We start from the raw sequence: 15,847 nt of genomic DNA, 5'->3' as shown, positions 1-15,847 counted from the left end.
TGTGCAACCAAGCCGTCTGTAGCTGTGGATCATACTCTTGTGATCTGCTATAATACAAAATCAAACACATTTCGGCACTAGAAAATTCATGAGTGCAGCTTCATATCAGTGTTAAAATAGAATTAACGTGATTTATAGTCTCTTAAAATGATAATGACATTCAGAAAATATGAATACTAGAAAATTGAAAAAAGTATAAAATAACTAAAGCATGCTTTTTTCTTAAGATTCTGGCATCTGTTAGAGGTTGCCAAAAGGTGTATGAAACTTTGTATTGTAGACTGGAATTTGAAAGTGACTGAAAATTGAGCAATTTGTATATTTTATCTTTCAATCATAAGTTCTTTTATTTTCCAACAGAATCCTTGTATTTTTTCTATACAATTAGATGTAATATTTCACATTTTTTCATCTCTCATGTTTTGCCATAAATATTGAGGAATTAAACTGCTTTTATTTTAGCATAATGTTGAGAAGTTCACTTTTTAAAATTGTTTGTGATTGAGATCCTAAGAATTACTGTATTTAAATAATATACCAATTGAAATAATTATTTGATGGTATCTATTATTTTTACAAATGCATGATTAGAAGTACAAACTTTACAGTCTTAGTGGAAATCAGAAAACACATTCATGTTAACAGAGAACAAAAAAATTTGTTTTGAAAATATTCATATCATTCAAGTAAATTTTATTAAATAAGTCTTATTCAATTTTTTTATGTCCACAATTAAAAATTCCAGTTTTTCATACTATGTTGTTGTTGTATGATATTGTTGATACAGAAGTTATTGATATTAATAAATTATGCACAATGATAATTATTGATTGAATAAAAGTTTGAAAATTAGCAAGATTTCTATTCTAATATTTATGTTTTCTGTAGAAGAAAATTGGATTTTGCACCCATGAGCATGCTTACTTCAAGAGTTTGCAATATAGATGTAATAAATTGAGTGAAAGTGACAAACATTTATAAAGTAATATTTGTGTAAAATATTTCAGTTTTTGCAGGTAATGAATGACTGTGGATTTAGGAATGTTGAAAGGTCTTTGACTAACTGTATTAAACTATTAAAAATGGTAAAAAAAACTGTAAGCAGTGATATATTAAATCTTTAATTTAAAATTAACTTGAATGGTTTGTTTTTTGTTTTTTTTTTAGGTGTTTGATTTGGTGGATGTAAATAAAGAACCAAAGGATCAGAGCACTGGTAGCATTGCTGATGGTGGTGGCACTGCCAGCAGTAGTAGTAGTGGAGGCGGAGGAAGTAAAGATAGAAAACCTGCTTCCAGAAGAGGGAGTTTTAACAGTGCTAGCATTGAGGGGACACCTACCAGGAGTAAACAAATTTGTGGTTAGTAACATGAATCTGTATTAGTTCTATAGACTATTTTTTACATAATCATAGATACAAAATAAACTTTAAAAACAGAATTTGTTTTGAATTGCTGTATGCACTGTTATACAAAGTTGTAATATATACTGTAACAGGTCACAAAGACATTCATGTTACAAACACCATTAATGTTCTCCATTTCAAAAACCCATTTTCTTCATTTTACAAGTCCATATATCATCCTTAATCTACCTACTTTTCTTGAATAGATTTTCCTTTATCCTTTCATTACTTATTTTGTGCATCCTTGTAATTTCAGTCCTATTCCTTAGATGTTCTTTCTTTTTATAATCAAGTTTCTACCCAAGTATTAACATATAGATGTTCAGTATAACACTTTCTTACTTTTCTATGGTACACCTCATTTCCAGATTTGACTTCCCAAACTTCTGACAAATAAACCTGCTAGCAAAGCTCTTTCTCTTGATTTCTTTCCTATTTCTTTCACCTACTTTTAAACTGCCTACCCTCTACTAATTTTTTCCACTGTGGGTGTATTCTTCTTCATTGTGACAACTTCTATACATGAAATATCATCCTTTTATTGCTGGCTATACAACTTCTCTCAATGCATTCAGCTATCCTTGAAAGTCTCATTTTGTATTTACCTAAAAGGTCACCTGCAAGCAGTATTACTCTCATCATTCATTGTCTTCTACCTTTTCTACAATTATTTTTTTCTCATTCAAATTATTATGCTTGCATTTGTTTTAAATTATCATATCCAAAAGATAATTCTACTGTGTTACAATATTCTAGACATTATAATTAAAATAAGTAATATTTTTGGCCTATTTCAGTAAATTCAGTTTTTTAATAACTTCAGAATATTCTTTTTTGTGAAAAAAGGAAAATCTTTAAAGGTAAGAGAAGATTAAAATAAAAATGTAATTTAAGATTAGAGCAAATGAAAAAAATGACAAAAAAAAATCAGTGTATATTTTTATCTTGAATGTATAAAGTTTATAAGACACACTAAAAAGTAAATAAGACTCATCATTTAGGCTCTAAAGATGACATTTTCTGATAATCCCTCAGAAAATTTGTGCAGTTTTATTCAGATTCAACGAACTGGATTATGATAGGTTTCTTTTTGTAATCATTTGATTAAAAATATGCTGCAAGAATATTGCGTTATTTGCAGCAAATAATGAGCCACCTTAAAATATGTTCAGACTTTAGAAAATACTCAACAAACCATTACAGTTGTCAAGATGGTTGGCTACTTTAATAGATACAATTTGTTTATTATATTACATAATTGTGTTTATTGATATCATTTTTATTTAGTTTATTTTCATATTTTTTTAGTGGTAAACATTATTGCTGTTACTGATATTTTTTTTTCATGTGTCTCAGATGGCAGAACAAGTCGAGATAGCCATAGAGATGGTGAAGTAGAAAGTGCAGAATCTGGTAGCTTAGTTGCTGATAGTGACACGGAGACCACTCCACGACATAAGTAAATACAGTATTAGTAAAATATATATATCTATATTTGTTTATTTTTCAGTTTGATTTTTTTTTGAAGTAATATATTATAAATTTTATGCTATGCATAGGTTTAGAGAAATACAGATATTTATTTATTTATTTTTAATGTGCAAGTGCTGCTTATGTAAGAAGACTAGAGTTCAGTATTCTTATTTATAGTAGTAGGTAATGCAAAAAAAAATTGGTTTTTTAGTGTATTTAGTGGTTTAATATTCGGATTAAAATATCATTGTAGAATTTTAAAGTAATTTAATCATCTAGTTTTGGAGTACTTAGGATTTCCTGGTGCGAGTTTAAAAAATTTCTCTTTTGACTGATTTTTTTTTTTTTTACAAAGTAAAGTATGAATATTTATATAAACTAATTTTGTTTAATTTCCTGCAAACTATTTTCATATAAATTTGTTGAGTAATATTTCACTTTTCTGTATAAATAATAAAACTGGATATTTCTGAAATTATGCAATCTCAAAATATCCAGTAATAATAAAGCTATTACTGTAACAAAATATCTATTATTAGTTAAGTACTTTTATATTACTAAACATTATATTACTTTTAGTATTATGTGGTAAATTGCTGACACTGTCAAGAATTTAATCTTTCCAACAATTGGGTTAATGTATGAGGGCTATTTGAAATTAACTTATTAAAATATATACAAATTGATAAAAAACAATTTATTATATATATATATATATATATATATATATATATATCTTTTAGCTTTTTTTCTACATAATTGCCATCCAAATTAAGGTACTTGACATAACTGGAAACAAGTTTTTTAATACCCTTGTCATAAAATTGCCACCTGTGAATAAGGCCAGGTAGTATGCTTTCAACTTCTTTCATTTTCAAAATGCTGTGTCATTAACCATTTCTTCATTTCCGGCAAAAGGTGATTATAATCACTGGCAGCCAAATCAGGGCTGTTTAGAGGATAGTCGACAACTCCCATTTGAAACTGTTAATTTGGTGTTGAGTGCGTATTGCTGTATGTGGATGAGCGTTGTCATGAATGACAAAATGAAAATGATGCCTGAACTCAGCATCCCACGTTGTTTGTTTTGTATGGCTCTTCTCAATTTCTTCAACATCTCACCGTAAGTTTCAGCACTAATTGTCATGCTTTTTTCTATAAAATCAGCCAAAATCAATGCAGAATTTTGAAATTGAACAAGAGTTGTAAAACAGTGTTACTACCTAGCTTAATTGACAGACATCAGAATTTTATGATGAGGGTATTCAAAAATTGTTTACAGATTTGACAAGTGCCTTAATTTGAACAGCAGTTATGTAGAAAAGTAGCTACAAGATGTATATTGTAGATTGCTTTTCATCAGTTGGTGTTTTTTAAAAATGAATCTGAAGTTTCTTTCTGAATAGTCCTCATATATTACTACCCAATCAGAGGAGGTCCATTTGTGGTTTAACATCTCTTTCCTCTATCTTCCCACCTTCCTTTGTATTTTATCTCGCTTTCCTTGAAAAAATCCCTTGAGAATTCTGAAAGTCACTCTGATTCTGAGTATTTTTTTGTATTAATACTTATTGGGATAGGAAGTTTTGTTTATGGGCTTCTTCAGGAAAAGCCCATTTAGTAATTTTATTATTAGTCTGGATTTTGTAAATCCAAACTAGTAGCTGAAGTATATATTGGATTAAGATGTCCCTTAGAGCCTTTTTTTAAAAAAAGGATTGTAAGGGTTGAAAAGATTAAAAGAATAATATGACAATTATGAACTTTTTTTTTAAATAGAGCTGTGGTCAGGTGGCATAGTTTTCAGCGAGGATCAGTAAGACCAAATTCATATGCAGATTCAGAAGCTGGAAGATTAATTAGTTCACTATCTTGTGGCCAAATGCTTGTGTTACGTAAACTAGCACTATTAAAATTAACCGCTGTCATGGAAAGATATTGCCCAACACATCGAACAGGTTGGAATTGGGAATTACCAAAGTTTATTCGTAAAATCAAAACTCCTGACTATAAAGGTATTAATTACTATTCTTTTATATTTTAGTTTTTTATAATTATGAAGATACTGACACAGTTGAAATTGCTAGCCTTTGTTTAGTATTGGGGATATTATTATATCCTCAATTATCCTTTCTGCAAGCAGTATTGAAATGAGAATACGCTTTAAATTTTGTAAGTCTTCTTATTTCAATTACAACATATCATTATACCTTCTTTATTGAAAATTTAATTTATTAGTAGAATTTGTAATCAATTTTTGCAACCTTTTATATATTGGTTGTGCAATGAAAACTATAATATACTTTGATTACATCACAACCACGTAATTTAAGTCTCATAATCCTAATATTATAGTTATTTTGACCAGTTAAGTAAGCACTGTTATTTATGTTTTCACTAGTAAGCGTAGACTAAGTAATTTTTTTCCAGTGATTTGTAACTTCAGTTTTGTATTTCTAATTATTATTCCGTCTAAGAAATACTACTAAAATCTCAATTGCATGGTATTCCAGAAATCTTCAGATATCTAGTCTATCTTTGTTGATTCAGGATCCCTATTCAGTCTTTTGACTGATCCTTTATGTAATGAGATTTCCATGTAATGGATTGCTAGGCCAAAGTGTGTTGTTGTTAACTAGCATCCAAATATAGAGAGTATAGTTGGAAGACAGTATTCATGAGCCATTAGCGTAGGAATATGATTGATCTGAGCAGGCCACAAATCTTGTATAGGAAAGCAAATGCAATTATTCATGTCTTCCAGTGCACAAATCTCAGAACAAATACATGAATCATTCTCAATCCTTGAATCAGACATCAGTGAACTGGAAATCAGTTCTTGTGTTAGTGTTTCCAACTCTTTCTTTTTGAGCCACTATATTTCTTTTGAGCGGAGAAAAATTTCATCATATTGCTCTACTCCTTATGATTTTTATAACAGGGTAATTGGAAAATCTCTTTCTATGTTGCTATTTAAAATGAATATATACATCTGTTGTCAATAAACCTAGCCTTCAATTTTCATGGTGGAGTAGTAGCATCTCAGCCTTATTTTTAGGGAAAAACAACCTAAATATTTTAAAAATTTTTTGTGGTCAAGCGTTACCTCAATGTATTCAGAATGCTTTAAGTTGGTTACGAGTATATGCTGTTGATCAAGTTCGACTATTCCGCAAACCAGGTGTTCGTTCTCGTATTCAACAACTTAAAACACTTTTTGGGTTTATGTGTGTTTGTTTTTGTGACCTTTCTGTAGTCAAATGTTAGGTGAAACACTTAATTTAAAACACAATTTTTCCCTATAAAACCAGGATTGAATTTTTTGTCAAGAATTTTAGGAGTACTGTTTGGAAAACAAAAAGGTCTGAAGTCAGGACAAAATTCCTAAAATTATAATTAATAAACTAATTCTTCTAGTTAACCAAAGTTAAGAAGTGTTGGGAGCTATTTTTTATTGGCTGGATGCCGTTCACATCTTTGCCTCATGAAGTTAGTAGTGTATTAAAAATTAAAAATAACTAAAAAAATTAAATTAAAATTAAATATGCATTAAAATTAAATCAGATAGTTTTACTCTGTGTATGGTGTGTTGTGAATTTTACTTACTTTTATTTCAGACAAAACAGTATTTGGAGTTCCATTAGTTGTATCATTACAAAGAAGTGGTCAAGCGTTACCTCAGTGCATTCAGAATGCTTTAAGTTGGTTACGAGTACATGCTCTTGATCAAGTTGGACTATTCCGTAAACCAGGTGTTCGTTCTCGTATCCAACGACTTAAAACACTTGCTGAAACTCAAGCAGATGAATTATTATATGAAGGTCAGCAAGCGTATGATGTTGCTGATATGGTTAAACAGTATTTTCGCGAACTGCCTGAAGTTTTATTGACAAATAAACTTTCAGAAACTTTTGTAGCAATATTTCAACGTAAGTATAAAAGTTTAAGAAATTATTTTTACTTCCAGAACTCTGAAGAATTCAAAAATCTCTAAATTCTGAGTTTATTATATTAATTTGTTATAATTGCAGTATAAAAATCAATAACAGCATTACGTTTCAATGCAGATGTGTCTTTTTGATGTCATTGGTGTCTAGTGCACTATGTTTAATATCATTTATTATAAGCTCATGGATTGAATATTGTAATTTGTGATTTGATGAGTAAAAAGGTTGGGAACTGGTAAATAATAAAATTATGAATATTAATCACAATGTTTTTATTTAGTATATATTAAACAATTCTTATAGAAAATGTTTGTAGAATATATCATTTACCGCTATAGAACTAATTTATGTTAACTTTTTTTACATGTTTTATCTTTATTTAGTATTTCTATTTCTGTACTTATTTGTATTTAATTATGTTTGAATAGGGGTATAGTATGTTCAGATATTTTAACATATGAAATATTTATCTTACGACATCTAGTACATTTGAATTGTTTTTTTATTCTGATATATTAAAGGGTAAAGTAGAAACTACAAATAGATTTTGAACCATGCCTCAGAAGTTTTTTGGAATTAAAAAAAATTGTACCCTGATGTACTAAGTAAATCAGTATTATAAAAATTTTAACATCTCTAAAGTGTTACTTGTTTAGTAATTTCCATAATGAATTTATATTCTGAGAGCTATTATTATGTACAGCTGCATAACTGGGATAATGACAAAAAATGAAGAAAATTAGATCTATAGAAAGGAAAGAAATTACTTAGGAAGATATTTAAAGCAGGATGGGTATGTTTGTAACAAGAGGACAAATTCAGAGCTGGAAAAATTACTTACCAAGCTTTTTAATTAATAACAAAGTTAAAGCAAACAAAAATTAAGTGGGCTGGATATATTCAGATAATCTTCAACAATTATTGGTTGTGGAGAGAATTTTGAATGAAAGACAAGGGGAATAAGGGACGTTTTAGATGTGAAAAATATCACTTAATGACCTATTGGAAGACTTGAGGAAACTTGGTTATGAGAAGGTACAAAGTTAATGGAAATAAGCAAATTTAGATTATTCAAGATGCCTGGGGTCTTCAAAGACTAACCAGTGTTTAGCAAAAAATAGTGTAGCAAATTGCATACTGGCAACAGAATATAATATTGTGAAATTAATTATTGTCACTTACTGCTCTTGTTTAATATTCTTCTATAGTACTTTCACAGAGGTCTCACCGACTGAGATAGTTGTAGATAATCGCTACAATTTTAATATTTTAAATTATGTTTTTAAGTACATTTTATAAAAAAATGTTCTGAAGAAACAGAGATCTGTGTGAAAGCACTAAACAGGGATAATGGTAGAAGACCCACAGAAAATTGGAGGCATTTAGGCGGTGTAGGAAGGTAATGGCTAATTAAAAAGAAGGGAAAAATTATGTTTTCCTGATATTTCAAACTAAAATTAAATATTTACTACACTAGTACTTGCTTGTTTATTGCCAACACCTGGAGAATCTCCCATGGTGATTTCAAAGAACAATTCCTGGACATTTTGAATATGGACAGACTGGGTGTTGGATCCTTTTTAAAATATCAGTATAGCAGGATCATCCCAGTTAGAACAACCTATAAAACTGACAACAACAAAGAAATAAAAATAAAATTCACGAATGGCTGCCAAGAATTTTGGCTTTAAAAGCCAATCCTGCAACTGTACCCTGAATTATGGTCGATTGTTCAACGATTTCTGATAGCATTCCCATCATTGTATTTGTCTGAACATGAATTTAGTGCTGTAGCAACATTGCTTACCAAAACGAGAGATTGGCTACATGTTAACCGAATGCAGCGACTTACGACTGTTTGTAACTAAATTCGAGCCTGATGTTATCAAACTTGTTAAAGCACATCAGATTCATCCTTCACATTAAGTGTCATTTTCAATTAAAAGCTTTGTTTTAATTATTGTATTGTTATATAGAATATGCTATCACTATTGTTGTTATATAACTATATAGATACAATTGTAATTTTTTTGAAAGCAATTTTAATAAAATTACTTTCAAATATGATTAAATAAGCATTTTAGTTGCTCTCATTTAAAATGAAAGTTTCAATTCAGAAATAGGATATGCCACATTTAAAAACAATAATTGTAATTGTTGTTTTGAAAGAGCACACCTTAAAAAGAGCGACTGTTATTATTATTTTTAACAGCTTTCAGTCAGAAATATAATTTGCTACATCAACAATTAATTTAAATGTCAGGAAAACATTTTTGAAAGTATATGTTTAGAGCATAGCTTTATATGGAAGTGAAACTTGGTTGATCATAGTACCTGAGAAGAAAAGATGCTTTTGAAGCTTTGAAATGAAAAATTGAAAAATGAAAAGAAGCTTTTGAAATGTGTTGTGCTGTATGAGAATGTTAAAAATGAAATGGGTGGATAAAGTGACAAGTGAAGAAAGAAGCATTTGGAAAAATATAGTTAAAAGAAGAGACTTATAAGCCATTTATTAAGGCATCCTGGAATAGTCACTTTGATGTTGGAGGGACAGGTAGATGGGAAAAATTGTGCAGGCACGCAATGTTTGGAATATGTAAGAGATGTAGAATGTAAGGGGGTATATAGAAATGAAACAACCAGTACTAGATAAGGAATCTTGGAGAGCTGCATCAAACCAGTCAAATGACTGAAGATAAAAAATAATTTAACAGATGGTAAGTTTAAAAATTTTGGAGGCACAAGAAGATTTTTGATTCTCAATGTGAGCAGTGGGCGAAAAGGTTTGAGAATCAGTGATTTATAGGATCATATTGTCAACTTGTCATGTTCACTTATGGGATATGTATGTTATATATCATGAATTTTCTACTGTAAATTGCATGAATTTAAAGTTAATTACTTTGCGGAATTCATTACCTCCATTCATAATAAGATTTGTGTGACAGTAACATAAATATTAGAAGTAATTTAAAACTGAAGATCTGGAACATTAAAGAAGTGAACTATTTCTAGTAATAAAGTTTAATGGAAATTTTCTATTTTTTTTCTTTTCTAACCAATTATATCATTTTTTTTATTTTTAGATGTTCCAGTTGGACTTAGAATGGAAGCTGTACAGTGTGCCCTTCTTTTATTACCAGATGAGCATAGAGAAGCTTTATTGATGTTACTTGAATTTTTATATGTTATTTCAACACATTCACCTACTAATCAAATGAATGCTAGTAATTTGGCCTTATGTCTTGCACCATCATTATTTCATTGGCAACTAGCACCATCACGTTCTTCATCTGTATCACCGAGAAGGCGAAATAAGAACTCCGGCATGCCAGATGCTCGTGAACTTGGCCAAAATAAAGCTGCTCATGACTGTTTGCTAGCTCTTATAAAACATCACAAAGAATTATTTATGGTATGTTATGTATATGATGTATTTTATTATTGTATATAACCATAAAACAAAACTTATTTTTACTAATTTTTTAAAACTGACCATAGAGAAAAGCTTCTGTTTCTATTATTTTTATGAGAATATATGTGCTTATATGGAAGTAACATGGGATAAATGAAATGAATGGTGAAATTTTTTTTACATAGCTAGAATGCTGTCTTAATTGTGATCACTTTTTTTCAGTTGTCTACTATTCAGTAAAAACAGTAATATTTAAAAACTATGCCTTCCTTCACAAAATATGTAATCTACTACAAACAAAATACCAAATATCATGCACCAAACTAACAAAACACACTGATAGTTAATCAGATTATAAGAATCTAACTATAGTACTTGGACTTAATATAGTAGATCCCAGTAAACTGATTTGATCAGGACTAATGGTAGAGTTAGTTAAATGTAAAAGGTTGGTTACTACTAATTCAATAACTAGCTTTCTAAATAATGATAGAGATTTAATTAATTGTATATTTATTAACATTACATTTATTATATATCAGATAAAATTTTACGAATAATTTTGGCATACTAATAACTTACAAATAAATACATTTTACATATCTTATATAAAATCAAGATCTCAATTCCTTTTAACAATATAGAATTTACTTATCAAACAAAACAAAAAAAAAATATGCAGAATATATATTTCAATATATTTTTTTAATAAACTGTAAAGGAGAGGTTACTTCCCTAAAGGAAGGAGGAGGTCATTGTATATTAGGGGATGTTACTAAAAGGGGTTGTTTCTTCCTAATCTATTTAAGATGCGACTCCATTAACAATGGTGCTATCTGCAACCACCAAAGAAGGAACTGCATAATTGACTCTGAAAGGTCAATTTCAAAGTAATTAAGTGCTTTTATATGTAAACGTGAGTCTTTAATAATTTTAAAGCATTATTACATTTCAACATGGTATTCAAGAATAATGATTATTATTATATACACAAAATCTTTTTTGCATAAATTTATTAGTAAGAAACATTAACCTTAAAAAATTGGAATATTAATCTTAAAAAATAAACGTTTTTCTAAAAAAAAAGTTTTATAATATTAAATAAATATAAACATTTTGTAATATTATATATAGCATATATTGGCCACTGTGCTAATAAAATTTAATGTTAAATGAAATTTAAATTGCCAAAACTTAGTAAATAAGATTAGTAAACTTAACATATTAATGCCAAGAATCTATTTTCATGAAATCCTGCATCTTCAATTGGTATTTAATTCTATAACTGCATTTAAATAAACTGATTTTGTAATTTGTGAATTTTGGATTTTGAATTTCCAAAGTTCATAAATTATAACATTTTATTTTAATGTAATTATAGAATTGAATACCATCTGAAGGTGAGGGATCCCACAAAATCTATACTTGGAATTAATGTGGTGGTTTGACTTGTCTGTTTACTGTGTTACTTTATTATATTTAGAATTACAAATATATGTTTTTATTATGTGAAAGTACAAAGTCTAAATGTTTTTTCACCTCTTAATGAAACTCAGTATAAGCACTGTTTAAAGTCATACAGATGTCAAACCAATAATCCACTTCATTCCACATTCTGTCAAACATAGCTGCTGGAATCACTTCATGGCTGCTGTTATTCTCTGATACAGGGGTCAAGTGACTGGATTTTTTCTTTTCTATATTTACATTGTCTTTAGTCTTTTATGTTTTTTTTTGTAATCTAATTACTGTTTTAAAGTAATATAATAACCATGAGCTTTTAAATCCAGTTAAAAATAATAATAATACCTTAATTGAACGAGTTTTATGAGTTAAATAACCGTTAACATTTTCATGTGTGGAATGTTATGTTATTGGGTTTTTAAAATATTTTTCGTATTTTTATGTTAATAAAAATTCTAAGATACCTTTGACTTCATACCAAATTAATAAACATGATAATATTGACCCTCATAAACACTGAGTCAAACGTAAACTTCAGAGGCGAGCTCTTGGGACCATTTAAGATCAAAACAGGACTGCACCAAGTCAATGGGCTCTCACTGCTATTATTCAACTGTACTCTAGAAATTGTAATGAGGGAATGGCTCAAAAAATGCCCCTCAAAAGTAAAAATGAACAGAAAAATCAAAACCAACTGTCTTGGTTTTGCCACGACCTGGCACTGCTAGCAAGCAACATCGACAAAGATAAATCACAGATATTAGACCTTCAAAACATTGCCAATAAAATTGGCCTCAAAATATCATTTGAAAAGACAGAAATTATGCCAAAAAACAACGTGATTAAAAGAAGCAAACGTAAACAGTAATAAAATCAAAATAGGTAACCCTAAAAATTAAACAAGAAAATCAAGAACAAAAATACTCGCTTCACATTCACAAGAAAAAAACTCACAACACGAATATTTTTAAAACTAGAAAGGGCACAAAGATTGGAACATATGAAAAAGTAGTGGGAGGATCAGAAGGCCCAATCAGTCCCGTCGAAGAGATTTGAGTAATGGACTGACTAAAGTTATTCTATGCAGTCATAAAAGATGATAATAATATTTGTAAAACTATGTGTTATTAATTTAATAGTCATATTTCTTTGTCATGTGTACCGTCATTAGACATTACTTTAATGCCACTATTTAATGAATTTTTTAAGTGAAATCTTTTTTAATTTGTGTTAAAATAGTTTTTTAAGATTTAGTATCTCTTGTTTTAAGGTATGTGAAGAAATGTTGAGTCAATGTAGGTTTAGTTACATGGAAGAAAGTGTACCTGTCGCATTAGAAGAACTTGGAGCTGAAATGAATCAAGATTGGAGAGGTTATATGCAAGCTTGTACTACAGCATTACTAAAGGAAGCCCGTGATAAGTATGTTTTTTTACTTTTATTACAATTTTTTTAATGATGTATTGTAAAAAACCATTAAAAATTCAAAAACTGATTAATGATGTAGATGTAGAACTGGTAAAAAAAGTGCAAGGATTGAGTAATGTTTTAGTAGCACACTATTATATCTAAGGACAACTCAATATATATACTTATTTGGTTCTTTTAGTCTATGCTTATTTTATTTTTTATATTCATTTATAATACCTGTAGTTACAGAGTTGTTAGTTATTCTGTATTAATATTTAGCCATTCTATATTCCTTGTTGTCAATATTTCTCTGATTCACTTATGTTGAGTTGTAATTTGCAATTCTTTACAGGTTAAAACATGATACATTCCACAAGATAATTCTACATCTTTTATGAGAAAAGGTTTACATACTTACACTTTATATATGTATGTTTATGTACTTTCTGTACTGTGTTTATCAATAAGATATGAATTGCAGCTTCATACAATGAACTATTTATATTTAATATATAGTGGAGTGATAAAAACTTTCTAAAGAACAGACTTATTTGGAAAAAAGACGCTATCAATCAGTAATATAATAGAATTCATATCTAAAAATAACACTGCAGATAATGTTTGTAAGATTAGTGCATAAAAGGGAAAAATTGTGAAGAAAGCCAACTTTATGCATAGAAATTTAATATGATAATTTTAGCTAGTTACAATAGTTATGTAAGTACTTTTAATTAGTAAGTGACAACGGTGGCAGTTCTGCCTCTGCTCATAGATAAATTGCTGAAGGACAGCTGCATCCACATTGGGTGGGTGTCTTGCCGGGTTTCAAGGATGTCAGCTCAGGAGTGTTGCTATAGTTATTAGGAGATTGGGCACTGGGCTGGATCCTGCAGCAGTCCCAATATGTGACGACATTGTTTCAACTGTGGGATTGCGGTTTCAACATTGTTTCAACTTCAAATTGAGTTTCGTAAGGGAACTAGGACCAAATTTCATTGTTGCAATCAACATGTTTGGTGGTATGTTGTGTTTACTTTGCCTCGAATTTTGAGACATTTACGGTAATTGGCTCATAATAAGTAGAACTAGGCGCGGGGTTCATGCTTCCGCGAGCTCGGTTAACTAGAGGGATATGATGTAGGACATTCAAGATGTCCTGATGAGGCCTACATGAAGGCAATAAGCCGAGTTATTAAATCACCGATGCAAATGTCTACTGAGACATTTACATCGGTGGCATCCCAACGAGGGCAGGCTTATTACTATGAGATGTAAAAAGTCAGAGGGCAATAGACGACTCCCATTAAAGCCCAACAGGGGAGGTGGTGTGGCGACTGGAAGTTTTACAAGGCGAGTGTCTTCCCCTGCGGGGATGTGGGATTGCAGGGCATCTACGTAAGGATTGCCCAATGTAGGCCAAATGTACCCTTTGTAATTCTCAGGGGCATTCTCTTGGGGAACACGACCAAGACCAAGACCAAATAATGAGGTGCTTTTCCTGTGTTTGGGGAAGACCTGAAAGTCTTAATGGCAGCCCTGTCCAGGAGGGATAGGCCGCTTAGGTGTCCTGTTGCCGGTAATTGGACAGGGACTCCCTTAGTATTCTGATCAGACTTCGATGAGGGGGGCAAAGTAAGACTGTTGTCCCGGTGGGGGATCCCTTTGGAGTTCCTCATTTTAGGTGTGGCGTCAAGACTGGAATCCAGTGGAGGAATCTGTATGAGCTCCCCCTCATTAGAGGCATGACAGCTAATTAGAGACAGAGTCCCGGCTGCCTGGGGGAAACGTCAGTTCTCGACTAGGCAATTTGAGGCAATGGCACCCCTTGGAACTGTGTTCATGCTTGGTATCGGGTCTGGCTCCAGGGAGGGAAGATAAAAACTGATGAACTCAAAAAAAAAACTTTAATTAACATAATTCAATTCTTTTAATTAACATAAGTCTATTAGTTCTCATTGTGAACAGGACTGTCATATTATCTGGAGTTGATTAATAATTTTATATTGATGTTATTGAATTTTTTAAATTAATACATATACATTTTTTAAAGTAAAATCAGTCACTCTGTTAATTTCATATCAGCAACTATATTAAATGCAAATCGGATCCAAAACTAATCTTCAAGAACAAGTTCCATGCCATATCAGGGAAAATGAGTAAAGTATTTAGAAAAATTATTAATCATTTATTTTTTTACAAATTATAATGTTGTGTAGTTAGTGGTTTGTTATCTAATTTTTTCTTGTTAATTGATTTTATAGAAGCCGTGGCTGGGTAAGTGTAAATAATTGGATGGAAGTTGAAATGGCATATAAAAAGGTTGGTGATGGTCATCCATTAAGGTTATGGCGTGTTAGTACAGAAGTAGAGGCTCCACCGACTGAACTACTTCACAGAGTTTTAAGAGAACGACAACTTTGGGATTCATCTCTTTTGAAATGGCGTGTTGTAACTCGTCTTGAACCTCAAGCAGAAATTTTTCAATATGTTACCGCAAGCATGTTGCCTCTTCCACCAAAAGATTATTGTGTACTAAGGTAAATAGGTTATGTAGTTATCTTTCTATTTTTAATCTAAAATAAATAATTTTGCCTTGATTTTAGCATTTTATTTCATTTATTCAGATTTTGAAAGCCTAATCTAGCTTTTAATAAAAAATCTGATAAAAGAAAGGTTTTTTATTTGCACTTCAAATTTTCAGTTTTTTAAAATGAGTTTAAGATCAGATAATTG

General features: G+C 30.2%; 1 protein-coding gene across 2 annotated transcripts in view; it reads left to right on the top strand.

Moving 5' to 3' along the window:
• Positions 1-15,847, top strand: part of cv-c (RhoGTPase activating protein) — a 1,097,329-nt gene that overhangs the window by 1,063,898 nt on the left and 17,584 nt on the right. For both annotated transcript variants that reach the window (XM_075370603.1, XM_075370602.1), the window contains exons 13-19: positions 1,168-1,360; positions 2,762-2,864; positions 4,658-4,893; positions 6,496-6,807; positions 9,912-10,240; positions 12,975-13,126; positions 15,376-15,651. In XM_075370603.1, the coding sequence (XP_075226718.1) occupies positions 1,168-1,360; positions 2,762-2,864; positions 4,658-4,893; positions 6,496-6,807; positions 9,912-10,240; positions 12,975-13,126; positions 15,376-15,651 (1,601 nt within the window). The remainder of the gene's footprint in view (positions 1-1,167; positions 1,361-2,761; positions 2,865-4,657; positions 4,894-6,495; positions 6,808-9,911; positions 10,241-12,974; positions 13,127-15,375; positions 15,652-15,847) is intronic.

Source organism: Lycorma delicatula, chromosome 7 (assembly GCF_047948215.1).
Source record: "Lycorma delicatula isolate Av1 chromosome 7, ASM4794821v1, whole genome shotgun sequence".
Classification (NCBI taxonomy): domain Eukaryota; kingdom Metazoa; phylum Arthropoda; class Insecta; order Hemiptera; family Fulgoridae; genus Lycorma; species Lycorma delicatula.
Note: the sequence above shows the minus strand (reverse complement) of the source record. Positions and strands in the feature narration are given on the sequence as shown.